Source organism: Abramis brama (genome assembly GCF_963993115.1).
Source record: "Abramis brama genome assembly, chromosome: 1".
Taxonomy (NCBI): domain Eukaryota; kingdom Metazoa; phylum Chordata; class Actinopteri; order Cypriniformes; family Leuciscidae; genus Abramis; species Abramis brama.
The window spans coordinates 50,009,631-50,025,198 of record NC_139963.1 but is presented as its reverse complement, the minus strand read 5'-3'; the positions used below and the strand labels follow the sequence as shown (position 1 = coordinate 50,025,198).

Sequence of the window (15,568 nt, the reverse complement as noted above, 5' to 3'; positions counted from 1 at the left end):
ATCAGTTATAACAACTGCTGCTGTGTCAGTGACCAACTGGTTTAAATATTGTCTTTAAACAAAATATTGTTTACATCTGATTAATGTTATTGAGCAAAAACATTTCAGCACTGCAGATCTGACAAGATATTTTTCTCTGGTGTTTCTGATGGGAGTCACAGCGCCTCCTTCAGGAGACAAACAGCACACACGATTGAAAGTGAAAATGAAAGCAGTTCTGACATTTTGTACGTTCTCTTATGATGTTAGACATTTCACCTCGACTATCTAGTGTGTTTCTCACCAAGTTGTCCTTCCTACTTTTGGAGTGCACATATATGTATATGCAAATAGTCTTCATCCAATATACTTATGTGTGACGTGTCTATTAATTTCACCTTCAGCGAGGATTATTTATTTATTTTATTTATTTATTCTTTTTTTTTTTTTTTTTTTTTTTGCTTGTGTGATATTTTAACGTCTTCTAATGTGACATTCAGCCAACTTTATTTCAAGGAAAAAAACACTTTCCTGTGTGTTCATAGCAATGGAGGAGTTTGCAAAGGACTTTAGTGCAGTGTGTGTGTGTGTGTGTGTGTGTGTGTGTGTGTGTGCATGCTGTTTAAACAACAAAAGGAGACTGGATTGTTTGAATCTCCCTCCTCTTCACCCAAAACCTGCTTTTGTGAAATATGCTTTTCACAGTAATAACTTAGAAAAATAGACATGTTCCAAAACTACACTCTTACATCACCACATGTTATTATTACACACTGCAGTCAATTTGTGGATGATGTCAATGAAAGAAAAAATATATATTTTTGTCTAATAATTATTTCATAGAAAATGAGATTAGAGAAGTATTTTTTAGACTTATTCATAGAATATAACCTGCTAAACATTATCTTCTTCAATTTAAAAAGATATAGATGTCAAATTTTGCTCTTATAAGAGCACAATGTAATACAATGTTTTGCTCATATGTTACTGTGCATAAATGTCTGGCAAAATTTACTTGATTTTATTATTGAAAATATGTATGGTATTTCTATTTTACATTGGAAACACGCTGATGGGTCTCTATGCAAGTCAGAAAAACAAACTCACATGTTTGATTAATTACATTTTTTTAATGACTGAATTTCGTTCATAACATTCAGTTTGAGTCTGGAAAATCTTGTCAGTTTCTCGAGGAAAGTGCTTCAAAATACCCAGATCAAATGAAATATTGAATTGAATTGAATTGATTTTATTTGACATGGACATACAATAACATAGGACGAACCATATGTATTAGTATGAGTGTTATAGCACACATGCTAATTTTCAACACCTGTCCACGGGAGGCTTTTAGCAAGGAAATACAATATCAAGACTAATATCACAATAATAATAACGATATTAACAAAAAATAACTACAGTATACCATATAGCTTAAAAAAAAAACAAAAAAAACAAAAACAAGAAGAGTAAACAACAAAACATCAGAATCAAAGACTATTAATAGTAGGCAATTCATGTGAGCACTGTTGTTTTGTTTTTAGCCATTGTTTAAGTCCGCTTTTAAAAGCATTTCCATCGGTCTCTAGTTTTAAATCAGTGGGTAAAGCATTCCAGAGATTTGGCCCCTTTACTGAGAAAGCAGACTGACCGAACGAGGTCTTACACTTCGGGACTAGACAGTCACCTCTGACAGTGGCTCGTGTATTCGCCCGATGATGGCTTTGACGCCTACTTACTAGTTTAGAAAATGATGGTGAGACATGATTATTTAGACATTTATAAACCAATGTAATATAATTAAAATCAATAAAACTTTCAAAGCCCAAAAGCTTATGCTTTCTCAAAACATCACAATGATGCCATCTCATGGGTTTCTTATCCATAATTTTTATTGCCTGTTTGTAAATTGAGAAAATTGGTTTTAATTTAGATGGAGATGCTTGTGACCATGATGTAATACAGTATGATAGATGTGAAAATATCATTGAATGCATATATAGTTTAGCAGTGTGACAAGACAAATCCCTTCTGATAAAACGAAAACAATTTATAGTTGGTTTGACCTTCTTGCAGATGTGCTTAACATGATTATCAAAATTTAAATTTTTGTCCAGAATAATTCCCAGATACTTGACTTCATTTACTGCTTCTATTACCTCATTTTTTATCTGTACCTCAAATATATTACTTATAGGCCTATTTCGTATAGAGAAACACATGGAAACGTTTTTTTTAACATTAAGAGATAAATGAGATAACTCCAGCCATTTAGAGATATTCTGTAATGCCTTTGTCAGGTGCTCACCTGCCAGACTTGGTGTTTTAGCAGTAACATGAACCACTGTGTCATCCGCATACATCTGACAATTTACCCCCGGACAGCATTTTGGTAGGTCGTTTATATACATTGTAAACAGCAATGGGCCAAGTACAGACCCTTGCGGTACTCCCATGTTGTTAGCATGTAGAGATGACTTAACCCCATTGACCCTAACACATTGCTGTCTCCCACCCAAATAAGACCTAAACCACTGTAAAGCTTCAGAGGATATTTTAAATTGATTTAATTTATGTAATAAAATACTATGATTTACAGTGTCGAATGCCTTTTTTAGGTCCAGGAACACTGCCCCGACAACATTTCCTTTATCCAGTGTTTCTTTAATTTTATCAAGCAGATAACAGTTAGCTGTTTCTGTTGAATGTTTGTCTCTAAATCCAAACTGCAATGGATAAAGCAGCTGGTTAGACTCTAAATGTTCCGATAGTTGCTCTGCAACAATTTTTTCCAGAATTTTAGAAACTACCGGAAGGATAGCAATAGGCCTCTAATTGCTTGCTACTTCCTTATCACCTGATTTATAAACTGGTACAATTATTGCTGTTTTCCAGCTTTCTGGGAAAATTTTTGTTTGTATTGATAAATTTACTAAATAAGTAATTGGCTCTAACAGACAGCTTTCATATCTCTTGATTAATGCAGCATTTATGTTGTAAATGTCTTTAGACCTGGAGTTACTCATATTTACAATCACCTTTTTAACTTTATCACAAGATACCTCTTTAATACAGAATAAGCCTGTATGGACATTGTCAGGCTTTTCAAGAGATGGCTCGATACACTTAAAATTACTAGCTAAATCTTGTACAGATTTGATAAAAAAAGTATTAAAAGCATTTGCAATAGCCTCATTACCATGAATCAAGTTATGACAAACTTTAAGACCACTTATTTGTGAGTATTTTTTTCTGCTTGAATTGGATAGTCTATTTATATGTTGCCACAATTTAGAACTATTTCCACTGGCTTCTTCAATTAGTTTAGAAAAATAATTAGTCTTGGCCTTTCGCAACTCTGCTACTACTTTATTCCTCAAGCCTGTATAAATAAGGTGGTCAGTAATAGTTTTTGTTGACAGAGACTTTTTAAGAGCAATATCTCTCTTTTTAGTGATCTGAAGGATGTCATTATTAAACCATGGTAAAGAGTATTTCTTAGGTGATTTTTTCCAGGTTTTTGTATGATTACTTATTAGATCATGTAACACAGAGTTAAAATTGCTTATACTGTTGTTTAAGTCTGTTTCTTTAAATACCTTTTCCCAATTAACTTCCTTTAAATCATGTTCAAAATTTATTTCTCTAGATTTGGGAATTCCTGTTGTTATAATTGGATTTTCTGATTTATTATGGTGAATTAGACGTTTTTTGGTTAGCTTTCTCACTATCAGTGTCATGTTATGATCTGAAAGGCCAGTAATGAGATTATATGTTTTTGTTACTCTCTCTGGCCTGTTGGTGAAAATCAGGTCTATAAGAGTTTCACTCTTTCTAGTAATTCGAGTGGGTCTATCAATCAGCTGCTTGAATTTAAATTTGTCCATGGATGCCTTTAGTTGTAATTTGGCACTTTTAACCATCCAGTTAATATTAAAATCCCCAAATATCATACATTCACAGCGATTGTCAACGAGAACAAGAAGATTTTTCAAATCGTTATAGAAATTCACATCATAACATGGAGGATTATAAAGCACAACTATATTAAATTTCATGTTTGGAGAAAGAATTACATTTAATCCCAAACACTCCATGTTTACTTTCAAATCAAGTTCCAAAGTTTTAAAATGCTCCCTAATATAAATTAAAACACCCCCTCCCCTTCCTTTGACCCTATCTCTCCTATAACAAGTATATTCTGGTATATTAATCAAGTCAGTAGGAACATTTCGATTTAACCAAGTCTCAGATATACACAAAAAATCTAAATTAGAATCAATAAGTAAATTATGTATCTGGTCTATTTTCGGCAATATGCTTCTTATATTTATATGTCCTCCCAATATTCCTTTGGGTTTTGTTTCAGAGTTCCAGATGATTTTAGCATGATTAACAGTTTGAAAAAGTCTTGACTTACTCTGTTTCAGCATTGCATGATTTATTCCATGTGTTTTGACCCTCACGGGACTCGGTCTTTGTTGACTTTTCTCCACCGTCATTGACGGGCCGTCGTAAAATCGATCGTTTGTAGCTGGTGTACGTGGATCAGTGTGAGGTACATAACTCACCCCAGTGTCCGTCATAGTAGTCCCAGACTGATCAAACGCTGCCGCCGCTCCTGCTCCTCCCGTCAGACACTCCGAACCCGGAGTTTGTAACTTTAGCCACTGCTTGAGTCCATCCTGCTCGTCCAGAGCACCTGTTGATTCACTACCACACGGCTCCGCATCTCCGCCAGAAATGGCCGGACTAGCCCGTCCACTCGACCATGCATCCCGTCGCGAACCACGTCTACGAAAAACCCCTCCGACCAACTGACACCCAGGGGCAGCGCATGCAGCTCCACCGGAAGAAATGCTTTCCAGCATCGGAGTTAGGGTGAGTAACGAAGATGTTTTAGATGTTATAACGGACTGGAGTGTCACTGCAGGTGATGCTGACTGCATCTGAATGATATCATGCGCTGTTGAGTTAGGCTCTAAGTGAGAAAGTGGTCCAGGATTCAAATGAACATCTCCCGATAGTAGCAGCAGTAGCGGCAGTATTTTGGCTGAAGACAAGCTATTTGTACGCCGCCTTGTGATTTTGAACGCTGGCTTAAAAACCAGGGCTCTGCCATTATTCAGAATCCGTGTATGAGAGAGAGATAAAACATGGAAACAGTTGTGCTGCTGTGTGATGTTTCAGCAGAACTCACGTGTCCTGTTGGAGAAACAGTGAAACGTCAAATCTACAGTGCTAATCTATTGGAAATTCGCCTGATAAATAACAACGTTTTTTAAAAAAGTAGTGAAGACATACAATGAGACTCTTGCTCAGGCAAAGGTTCTTCAGCATTCGCTGTATGCATTCAGTAATTCGGCAGCTAGAAAACCATGATAAAAGGAAGTGTGCAGTGCTATTCTCAGACATGAACAAAGCTGAAACAATATCTAAATATTTTAATTCTAAATAATATCTGAAAAAGGCATTACAATGTATATATAATAACTGAATGCTTGCAGTTTGCCTACCAAGTTTGTCGATAATTGGTTCATTGAGGGAACTGTGAGACACAAGACAATCATATTGATCTGTTTCCTCCTCCTCAATCTCCACACTCTTCCTCAGCTGATAGGATCCATCATGGTTTGGTCTGATTCCTGAGGATTCAATCTGATCTTCAGGCAGAGATGTGCGATATTGCCTAATGGTCATCATCACGCCTTTGGGGTGGAAGCCGGTGGCCAGACAGGTCAGTTTCAGCTTGGATCTGTCCCTGATAGACCTTATTACAAACAAATGCACATCTGGAGGAGCTGGAAACACAGGAATCAGTGGATTAATAAGTTTCATCTCTATATGAAACCTGCAGATAATAAACAAATCTCAGCCTCATTCAGACTGTCAGTTCAAATATGAATGTTGTGAATATCCGATTGGAATCCGAACACATTTAGCATGTGTCAACGGCAAAAATAAAATAAATCACATCAAAACTTCAGACGTTGTTATAAGAAACACGCTTAAAGTTGCTGCAGAAACAAGGTTGTTGCAGTTAAAGGTGCATTGTGTAATATTAACGAGGATCTGTTGACATGAATGCAATATCATATACATAACTATGTTTTCAGTGGTGTATAAAGACCTTGAACCGTTATGTTTGTATTACCTTAGAATGAGCCATTTCTATATACACACACCGCGGGTCCCCTTACATCGACATGTTTCTACAGTGGCCCTGAATGCACAAACGCGTTTCATTACTATGTTATTCTTCATGCAAAGATCTAGCTAAAGTCAGTGAATAAAACACTGACACAATGATGAATAAAGTAACAATAATATTCGCAATAACGTATCGTTTTACTGAATAATTAAGTAAACCTAATGTAAACCTAATTTCCTAATTTATCTTTGTGAAGAAACCTCATTGCTGGACTGGCTACTCTCTGCTGTCTCAGACGAAGACATTACTTCCTGTCGGCCACCATAACTTCTGTTGGTTGCAATCCGCTAGAATTACACTCTGCACCTTTAAGTGCAGGCGCGAGCAAAACATTATAATATAACGGTGATATGATTGAGTATGTCCTCCTTCTACCGCTGCCTCAGAAGACGCAGTAATCCTGCACGCCAGCTCACATCGAGTCATGTTTTAAATAAGACAACATCTGTATTGCAAACCCCTCTATGTTGCTGCTGTTGCTGTTGTTTTTTGCGTATACCCACCAACACAACGTCATTTCCACAGAGAGCAATGCCGATATTCCGGAAAATGAAAGAGCGTGATGGACACAAAAATCAAATCTGAAGAGATACTCATTGTGGACAGTAAATAATTTAAGATCAGATTACATTCGGATGCACGGATAATCAGATTTGGACTGACAGTGTGAACACATCCAAACTTACATCTGTTTCTGAGCTCCTCGTCTGCATATTCTCTGAATTTGTTGAGCCAGTCCACACATTCTTTCTCCAGGTAGCCTTTGGTGTATTGGTTTAGGATCGGCACATTGTCCCACTTTCTCTTGGTTGGTATAGCTGCGTCAACTGGGGCGACCCATTGAGCCTCCCCAGTCAACATGTTGATCTCACAGTGATCTCTCCATATGACCACAATGTGAGTTCACAGTGAGCTAAAAGTGTAACCGCACTGTGCACTCACTGTGTGCTCATATTATGGACACGATGTGAGTCACCCCAGCTAGAAATGTAATTGGACATGGACTCCAACATCACTCAGACGTAGGGCTGTGCGATTTAAATCGCGATATTGTTATGCGCATCTCGTCAGTAAAGCCTGTTCCTTGATTAGTAGTAAATCACCATCACCTGCTTTCAGATGAAGCGGCATTTAGGGCTGAGGAGATAATTAAATGATTAATTTAGTGATGATTGAGCATTATTGAAGACACCTGATGTTAACAAGCAGAATCACTGAAGGAGAAAATCACAAATTGTAAGTTACCATTAAGGTGATGGGTGTTTGCTTTAGTTGGGCTCTAGACCATTATATGTTTACTTTAATATTTACTGTTGTTTGTCTGCTGTTATTGATTTATAACAGTTAAATGAACAAAGTAAAATGTTATCTTATAGTGTTGGTTATGTTTTGACATAATCATGCTGTGATCTGAAAAAGGAAACTTATTGAGATAGTTTGGTTTAACTTGTTAGCATTGGTTTAGTGATTCTTCAGCCTATGATTATCAGTACTTTACTTATAATTCTAAATATTTAATAAACATTGTTCTGATCAAAAGACATTCAAATAAATTCATTTAAAACACAGACATCAATAATCAGCCTGTGAATCTCAACAATGGTGACAATAATAAAGCATGTTGCAGTGGCTGCCACCAATCACAACTCATTAATGGCTCCCATCATGCATTGCGGTATGAATAAATTATGATCTGAATTGTCAATTTACTTTTCCTAATTGAATATTCTGCTCCTCACCATTGTTGAGATGCATAGACTGAATCTTGACATCTGTGTGTGCCTAAAAGAATGATTTTTTTTTTTTTTTTTACAACTTTTAAGAAATCCTTTATATTATATCAAAAATTCTGGGCATTTGTGCAGATTCACTAACCAACAACATAAATCGAAGTCAGAAAGAAAGATTTTAATGAGTTCAGTGATCAAGTTCAAATGATGATTGTCATAACATAATCAACATCATCAGATCACATTTTTCTTTGTTCAACTGGTGAATATAATTCAGAAACAACAGCCAAACAAAATCTAAAGTTAATAATATATGGGTCTAGAGCCCAACTAAAGCAACCATTGATCGTCATAACGGTGGCTTACAATTTGAGATTTTCTCCTTCAGTGATTCTGCTTGTTAACATCAGGTGTCTTCAATAATGTTCAATCATCAATAAATTAATCACTTAATTATCTCATTAACTTAAACACTCTTGAGTGTGGACTCATACACTCCCAGGAGTGTTAACTTAACACTGGAGTTTTTGCTGTGTACAAAGAGCCATAGTTAACTGACAAGCTGAGCCATACCGCATTAATTATCGCTGGCGATACGTCCGCGATATTAGTGCGATATGGCTCAGCTTGTCAGTTAACTACGGCTCTTTGTAGTAAATGCCGCTCCATCTGAAAGCAGGTGATGGTGATTTACTACTAATCAAGGAACCGGCTTTACTGACGAGATGCGTATAACAATATCGTGATTTAAATCGCCCAGCCCTAGTCAAGACCAAAGAGCCCAACTACAGCAAACACTGACCTCTACAATGGTGACCAAACCAAACTCTTCAAACAAACTTCAACATGTAAACCTCTTAAACATAATTTCTAAACATCGAAACTTCCCGCTATAACTGTCTAAGAATGTTAGGGGGGATAATGTTCTTTCAATGTCATCACTAAACATGTTTGAAATGTTTATAGAGAGTGTTATCCTACCTTTTAGGAGAACATTCTGGTTACAAAAATAAAATTAGCTACAGAAAATATTACAAGAACATAACATAATGCTCTCAAAACATTCATAGAACAATAACATTTCTAGCTGGGATGAGCTCATATTGTGGTCATAGTTTGAGCACACAGTGAGAGTGCTGTGAGGTTACACTTTTAGAACACTGTGAACTCAGATTGCTGACGTTGTGACCACATGGTGAGATCACTGTGAGATCATAGTGTTGACTGGGTCTTTATCATCAAAATACAGGAAGTCCTCTCCATCATAGCCGTAGTCAGAAACACCTTTGAGAAACTTCACTTCATCTCCCTGCTGCTCAACTTCACATCCGTGTCTCCACTGAAGAACATGAAGATCTGGAATGGAGATGAAGCAAAATGTTTGCAATAGTAATAAAAAATAATAATATGAATAACTAATTTAGGTATATGCAGGTTAAACAGCATTAATGTTCCTCACCTGATTCATTGTGTCTCATGCGGTCCATCAGAATCTTGACATTGACATTAAACCACTGTTCTTTGCTCTTTCTGGACTGAGTGCCTTTTTCCCAGTAATCCTCCTGCATTTTCTCTTTCATCCAGGGCTGTTTGGGAATCTCCCACATAGCAACATTGTGACGGCCCAGATCCGGCCCACATCTGGCACACATGGAAAGATGATCTGGCCCACATGCAGCATGGACTTACGGCACTTGGGTGGGCCACTCCTGTTTGCCAGATCTGGGCCACAAGCAGGCCATAGCAATGCCACATCTCAGCCAAGAGCAAAGAAATAAACCAGAACTGGAGGATTAAACAACTCCACAAACAGCATTACCAGCTTCACTTATTACCAATCAGACTGACTTTATTTCTGTCAGACGTCTACAAAAGTTTTTATTGAGAATTAACAGAGGTTTAACTCTAATGTGTTTCATTTAAAGTCACCATTACAGTGAATAGTGTTTCCATTAGTTGGGCTCTTAACTCTTATTATATATTTTGTCTTCTTTGGCGGCTGTGACAGTGTGTTTGTCAAACACATTTGCAGCAGCAAAGAAAGCTAAAGTGAAATGAGATCAGGTGATGATGGTTACCTGTTGATGGTTTTATAATCATCATGAAATAACCCGTTTCACTGAGATAATTTGAATCTAACAATTGTGTTGTACCATTAATATATTCTCATCACAAACCCTGTGTTACTGCAGCGTGAGGTCCAGCAATATTATAACAATCAGTTAGAAGATTTTAACAAACATGAGCATGAAAAAAAATCCACAGTGACACACTTAGATATCAAAAATCAGCACATGAATCTCAACAAGGGTGACAATATTTTTTTTTTTTAGATTAATTCAGAACATCACTGAAAAGCTACTAAATGCCACAACAAAAACAACAGCAAAAAAATAAAAGCAAATATTTAGAATTAAACAAATTAATAGGACAATTTAGCTGCATAATTTATTCATGTTGCAATGCATGCTGGGAGTTTTGTACAATGATGGTACCCAGCATGCATTGCAGCAAAGTAGAGCCCTGCACGGGCCTCAAATTTAGGCCCGAGCCCGGCCCTGGCCCGAGACGCTCAGGCCCTAGCCCGACCCGTGTCCGACAGCTCATCAGAATTATCAGCCCGAGTCCGACCCGAGCCCGTTTTTTTTTTTTTTTTTTTTTTCATTACACAGCGGCAGCCTGCCCTATTTGCACTTTTTGCAGCCATTAAATTAGCTCAGTTTTGTTAGTTATGTTTCTTTGTTAGTTATGTAAATTCATGTTTCTTTTCATTTCTTTATTAGGTTAATTTAGACAAATGTTTGGAGCATTTTTATTTTTAAATGACGACCAAGCAAACCGAGCCGACAGCAAGAAAAAAATGTTTGATCAATTGAGCCTCTCAAATCAACGCTATAATACTTACTTGTCTACAATAATCAATAGATATAAAAAACTTCAAGCATATCACACAGACAGTTAGTTTAATAAATATTTATTTATTAAACCACAGTGAGTATTTTTTTTTTTAATACTGAGGCAGGCTCAGGCTGCTCGCAACAGCGCTTGCAAACGAAATGAGCAATAGCCTATAAACAAATTAAATTAAATAAATTAAAAACAAACTTGCAGATTATCTTACCTCAAAAATGCACCACAGAACATGGCCATTCTTTTTTTCCAGTGGTTTCCAACAGTTAAACGAAAACAAAGTCCAATCAAACGAAAAACATCAGAGGTTTCCAACAGTTAAACGAAAATAGTCCAATCAAACGAAAAGTTAGAACAGTCTCTAACAGAGCATCGTGGAGAAAAAGAATAGCTAAGCATCCACAGTGGAAGGTTTTAACCCAATCCTCCTTTCTTCTATCACAAAATTTTCTCACGCACGCGATTTTTCTCTTAATATTCTCCATTATTTGCACATGAGGTGAATCGTGAGTCGCGCTGATGGGAAACCTTCTGTGTGCGTGAGACAGACTGTCATGTCAGTCTTATGTCAGTGTAACTATAAGATTAGCTGATGGCTATAATGGCCAGTATTTAAAACACGTTTTAAGTGCAGGGCACGTCCAGTTCCCGCGCGCGAGCAGAGAGATTCGCGCTCGGCACATTATATTCCGTGTGCGAGCAGAGAGATTCGCGCTCGGCACATTATATTCCGTGTGCGAGCAGAGAGATTCGCGCTCGGCACATTATATTCCGTGTGCGAGCAGAGAGATTCGCGCTCGGCACATTATATTCCGTGTGCGAGCAGAGAGATTCGCGCTCGGCACATTATATTCCATGTGCGAGCAGAGAGATTCGCGCTCGCGCATTATATTAATGTAGCCTACTTTCACAATAATGCGCTCTCGACATTTGACAGGAAAATAACGCCATAAGTTATGAGGTTACGAAATTTCTTTCTATGTTTGTTTTTCTATCGTCAACGTCAACTTCTCATATTTTTTAAAATTAATGTCTAAAAATATAAAAAGCAGGATAACCCAAAAAAGGCCCGAGGCCCGGCCCGCATTTTAACTATGACGTGAAAATTGGCCCGAAGCCCGGCCCTAGGGGCGTAAAAAAGTCGGGGCCCGTCGGGCTCGGGCTGAAATGCAGGGCTCTACAGCAAAGTACTTTTGATTCTCACCATTGTTGAGATTCATACGTTGATTATTGATGTCTGTGTTTGTGATCGAACAGTAATGGTTCGTGCTCATGTTTGTTAAAGTCTTCAAACTGATTGTTATAATATTGCTGGACCTCACGCTGCAGTAACACAGGGTTTGTGATGAGAATATATTAATGGTACAACACAATTGTTAGATTCAAATTATCTCAGTGAAACAGGTTATTTCATGATGATTATAAAACCATCAACAGGTAACCATCATCACCTGATCTAATTTCACTTTAGCTTTCTTTGCTGCTGCAAATGTGTTTGACAAACACACTGTCACAGCCGCCAAAGAAGACAAAATATATAATAAGAGTTAAGAGCCCAACTAATGGAAACACTATTCACTGTAATGGTGACTTTAAATGAAACACATTAGAGTTAAACCTCTGTTAATTCTCAATAAAAACTTTTGTAGACGTCTGACAGAAATAAAGTCAGTCTGATTGGTAATAAGTGAAGCTGGTAATGCTGTTTGTGGAGTTGTTTAATCCTCCAGTTCTGGTTTATTTCTTTGCTCTTGGCTGAGATGTGGCATTGCTATGGCCTGCTTGTGGCCCAGATCTGGCAAACAGGAGTGGCCCACCCAAGTGCCGTAAGTCCATGCTGCATGTGGGCCAGATCATCTTTCCATGTGTGCCAGATGTGGGCCGGATCTGGGCCGAAACAATGTTGCTATGTGGGCTTTCTCTTTTCTTTACTATTGTAATAGTCGATCTGTGTGTCGTCTAGCAGACCCATTAGCAGTGAATTCATAGATGCCTGGCAGATCCACAGGTTTGGACAAACCAGTGTAAATGTAATACAGTGAGTGTTTCTCTGCAATGAAGAGGAATAACATACCCATAACAAGGCATAAAAGAACTGCACTCTTAAAAATGATTTTTATGAAATTATTATTTTTATTATTTTAGATTCAGCTTGTTGGATAATTTTATTTGATTCTTTTTTATTACTTTTACCCAGGGGCTGGGTAGTTTTTGTGTAACTGTGTACATTTTACTGACAACTGATCCTGAAAGAAAGTTTGTATTACATTATTATGACATACTAAATTATTACTCTAAATTATTAATAAATGTCATAATTATAAGATAAAAAGTCAAGTCTAAAGTCAATAGTCTTTTTTATTTACAATATTCTCAAAACAAGTGCTGTAGTCCTTGTAGGACATTTTTTAAATGTTTATGATGTTCTTTGGATTAATACACATATATAAAAATGCTGGGTTAAAACAACCCAAGCTGGGTTAAATATGGACACACCCAGCGATTGGGTTGTTTTTTACCCAACCAACCTGGGGTGCGTTTCCCAAAAGCATTGTTAGCCAAATATGTTCGCAAGTTCCATCATTATCAGCATAGTTTTTCCCGAGTCAGTGTTTCCCGAAACCATTGTTCTAACGAACATTCGCAAAAAGCATCGCAAAGTTGTGTAGTTGGACAACAGCTCTCGACGTGTGGTTTGAAGCAGAGTTTCTAGTTTGCATGACGTGGAGTTAGTAAATCCTTATCTTGAGCAAAATAAGCAAGCTGACATTCAGTACAACCTATTTAGAAGACATACAAAAATGTAATTTACGTCTTTTATAGGGATGGGCGATATATCGCATAAGGGTGTCACGATTCTCCAAATCCTCGATTCGATTACATTTTCGATTCTAAAGTCACGGTTCGATTCGATTCTCGATTTAAAAAAAAAAAAAATTAAAGCACAAGCTATGCCATTTTTAGACTTGTATGCAATATAATAATATCTGACCTTTGTTCGCAATGTACCACACACTACATTGTCAAATTTAAAACGTTTATTCACAACATAATGTAACAATAACTTATATCTTCAGTCAATTGGAAACTTAAACAATATAACCTATTACCTATTATAGTCCCGGGGCTCCCTGGACTCCTCAGAGCAGTCACAGGCGAATAGCACGGCGTTTTAAATTGGGTTCCCACAGCGTTTGCAACGCAGTACGAGAGAACGTGCGTAACCTCGGTTCCCTTAAGGGAACGAGTACTGCGTTGCCTTGCCGTGCTATTTCGCTCATATCTGGTACTTCGCTTCAGTCGATTTAAACCTAAAGTCCTTTGGCGAGTTTTCTCTGAATTTATACACTTCAGCCGCGTCCAAATTGGCGCGCTCGAGGTTAGCAGGGCGCCAAGCGCTCTCATTGAACCGCACGCCACTGCTAACTCGCCATAGGTTCGTGCAGTTGCCGCAGCACAGACAATCAGCTCGCTCAGACGAGCTATGATGCTCTCGCTGTGCAGCTGCAATGCGTTTTAAAATAAAGGCTTCAATATTCTCGAGAAAAGGAGTTTTACCTATTACAGGCAAGCCGAGCTGACGTGACATATGGGGCGTGGCAGCATCGACGATTCAATTTTTTGATTCGATAATCGAGATTGAGCATTAATTTCGATCGATTTCGATTTAAAATCGAAATCGTGACACCCTTAATATCGCACGATATTGTTATGCGCATCTAGTCAGTAAAGCCGGTTCCTTGATTAGTAGTAAATCGCCATCACCTGCTTTCAGATGGAGCGGTATTTACTACAAAGAGCCGTAGTTAACTGACAAGCTGAGCAATATCGCATTAATATCGCGGACGTATCGGCAGCAATAATTAATGCGATATGGCTCAGCTTGTCAGTTAACTACGGCTCTTTGTACACAGCAAAAACTCCAGTGTTAAATTAACACTCCTGGGAGTGTATGAGTCCACACTCAAGAGTGTTAAAGTTAAAGGAACACTCCACCGTTTTTTGAAATAGGGCTTATTCACATTCTTTCCTACATTTAGATAGGTGTGCAAATGCATTTTTGTCTCAGTGCATGCATTGTTTTAGTTTGACAGGGTCGGCGTTAGCTTAGCTTAGCACAATGAATGGAATCCTTTGTTGCCAGTTAGCATGGCCTGAGTAAAAGTGATCAAAAAAAAAAAAAAAACCCACGTAATTACTTCTTGTGGCCTGCGTATTCACAACGAGTACAAGAAGCGATCCAGATTAACACTAGGCGATTTCCTAGGCAGATATTGACTTGGGACTATATTAGGGGGAAGCACAGGCGAAGCACTGCTGCTTAGGCGAAGCACTGCTAGTTCGGCGCTGAGATCTCACGCAACACATGAAATCCCACGACTTCCGTCAACATACCGGCGTGAATAGTTGCTGCCTGACTATTTAGCTTACAGTATACGAATGGCGATGAACATGGCTGATTTTGTGAAAGACGAAGAGGGTGACTTCTCAGACAGTCAAGAGCCTGAACCATACCTATTTGAACCAGAGTTTACAGAAGACGAGCTGCGTGCTTTGGAAATAGAACGCCAGGAGGAGGAGGTTGCGATCGCTCAACAGCCTGAGGACGCGAGGATGAGAGTCAACACGAACTGGTGGTGTGAATGTGGGGGAATATGCCAACCTATGCCGACTGAAATAGAGTGTCTGTGCTGTGGCGAGTGGGACAAATTTCTGCCATCGATGACCAGGCTCAGCG

General features: G+C 38.0%; 2 protein-coding genes across 2 annotated transcripts in view; both read right to left on the bottom strand.

Moving 5' to 3' along the window:
- Nucleotides 1-15,568, bottom strand: part of LOC311081484 (zinc-alpha-2-glycoprotein-like) — a gene marked incomplete at both ends in the record, with an annotated part of 524,658 nt that overhangs the window by 384,546 nt on the left and 124,544 nt on the right. The gene's annotated exons all lie outside the window — the stretch shown is intronic.
- LOC311097518 (H-2 class I histocompatibility antigen, Q10 alpha chain-like) lies at nt 4,879-9,572 on the bottom strand (the record flags this gene model as incomplete). Its single annotated transcript, XM_084137262.1, has 5 exons — nt 4,879-4,928; nt 5,496-5,780; nt 6,877-7,070; nt 9,126-9,276; nt 9,380-9,572. The coding sequence occupies 5 exons, from the start codon at nt 9,570-9,572 to the stop codon at nt 4,879-4,881; spliced, it is 873 nt and encodes a 290-aa protein (XP_083993388.1).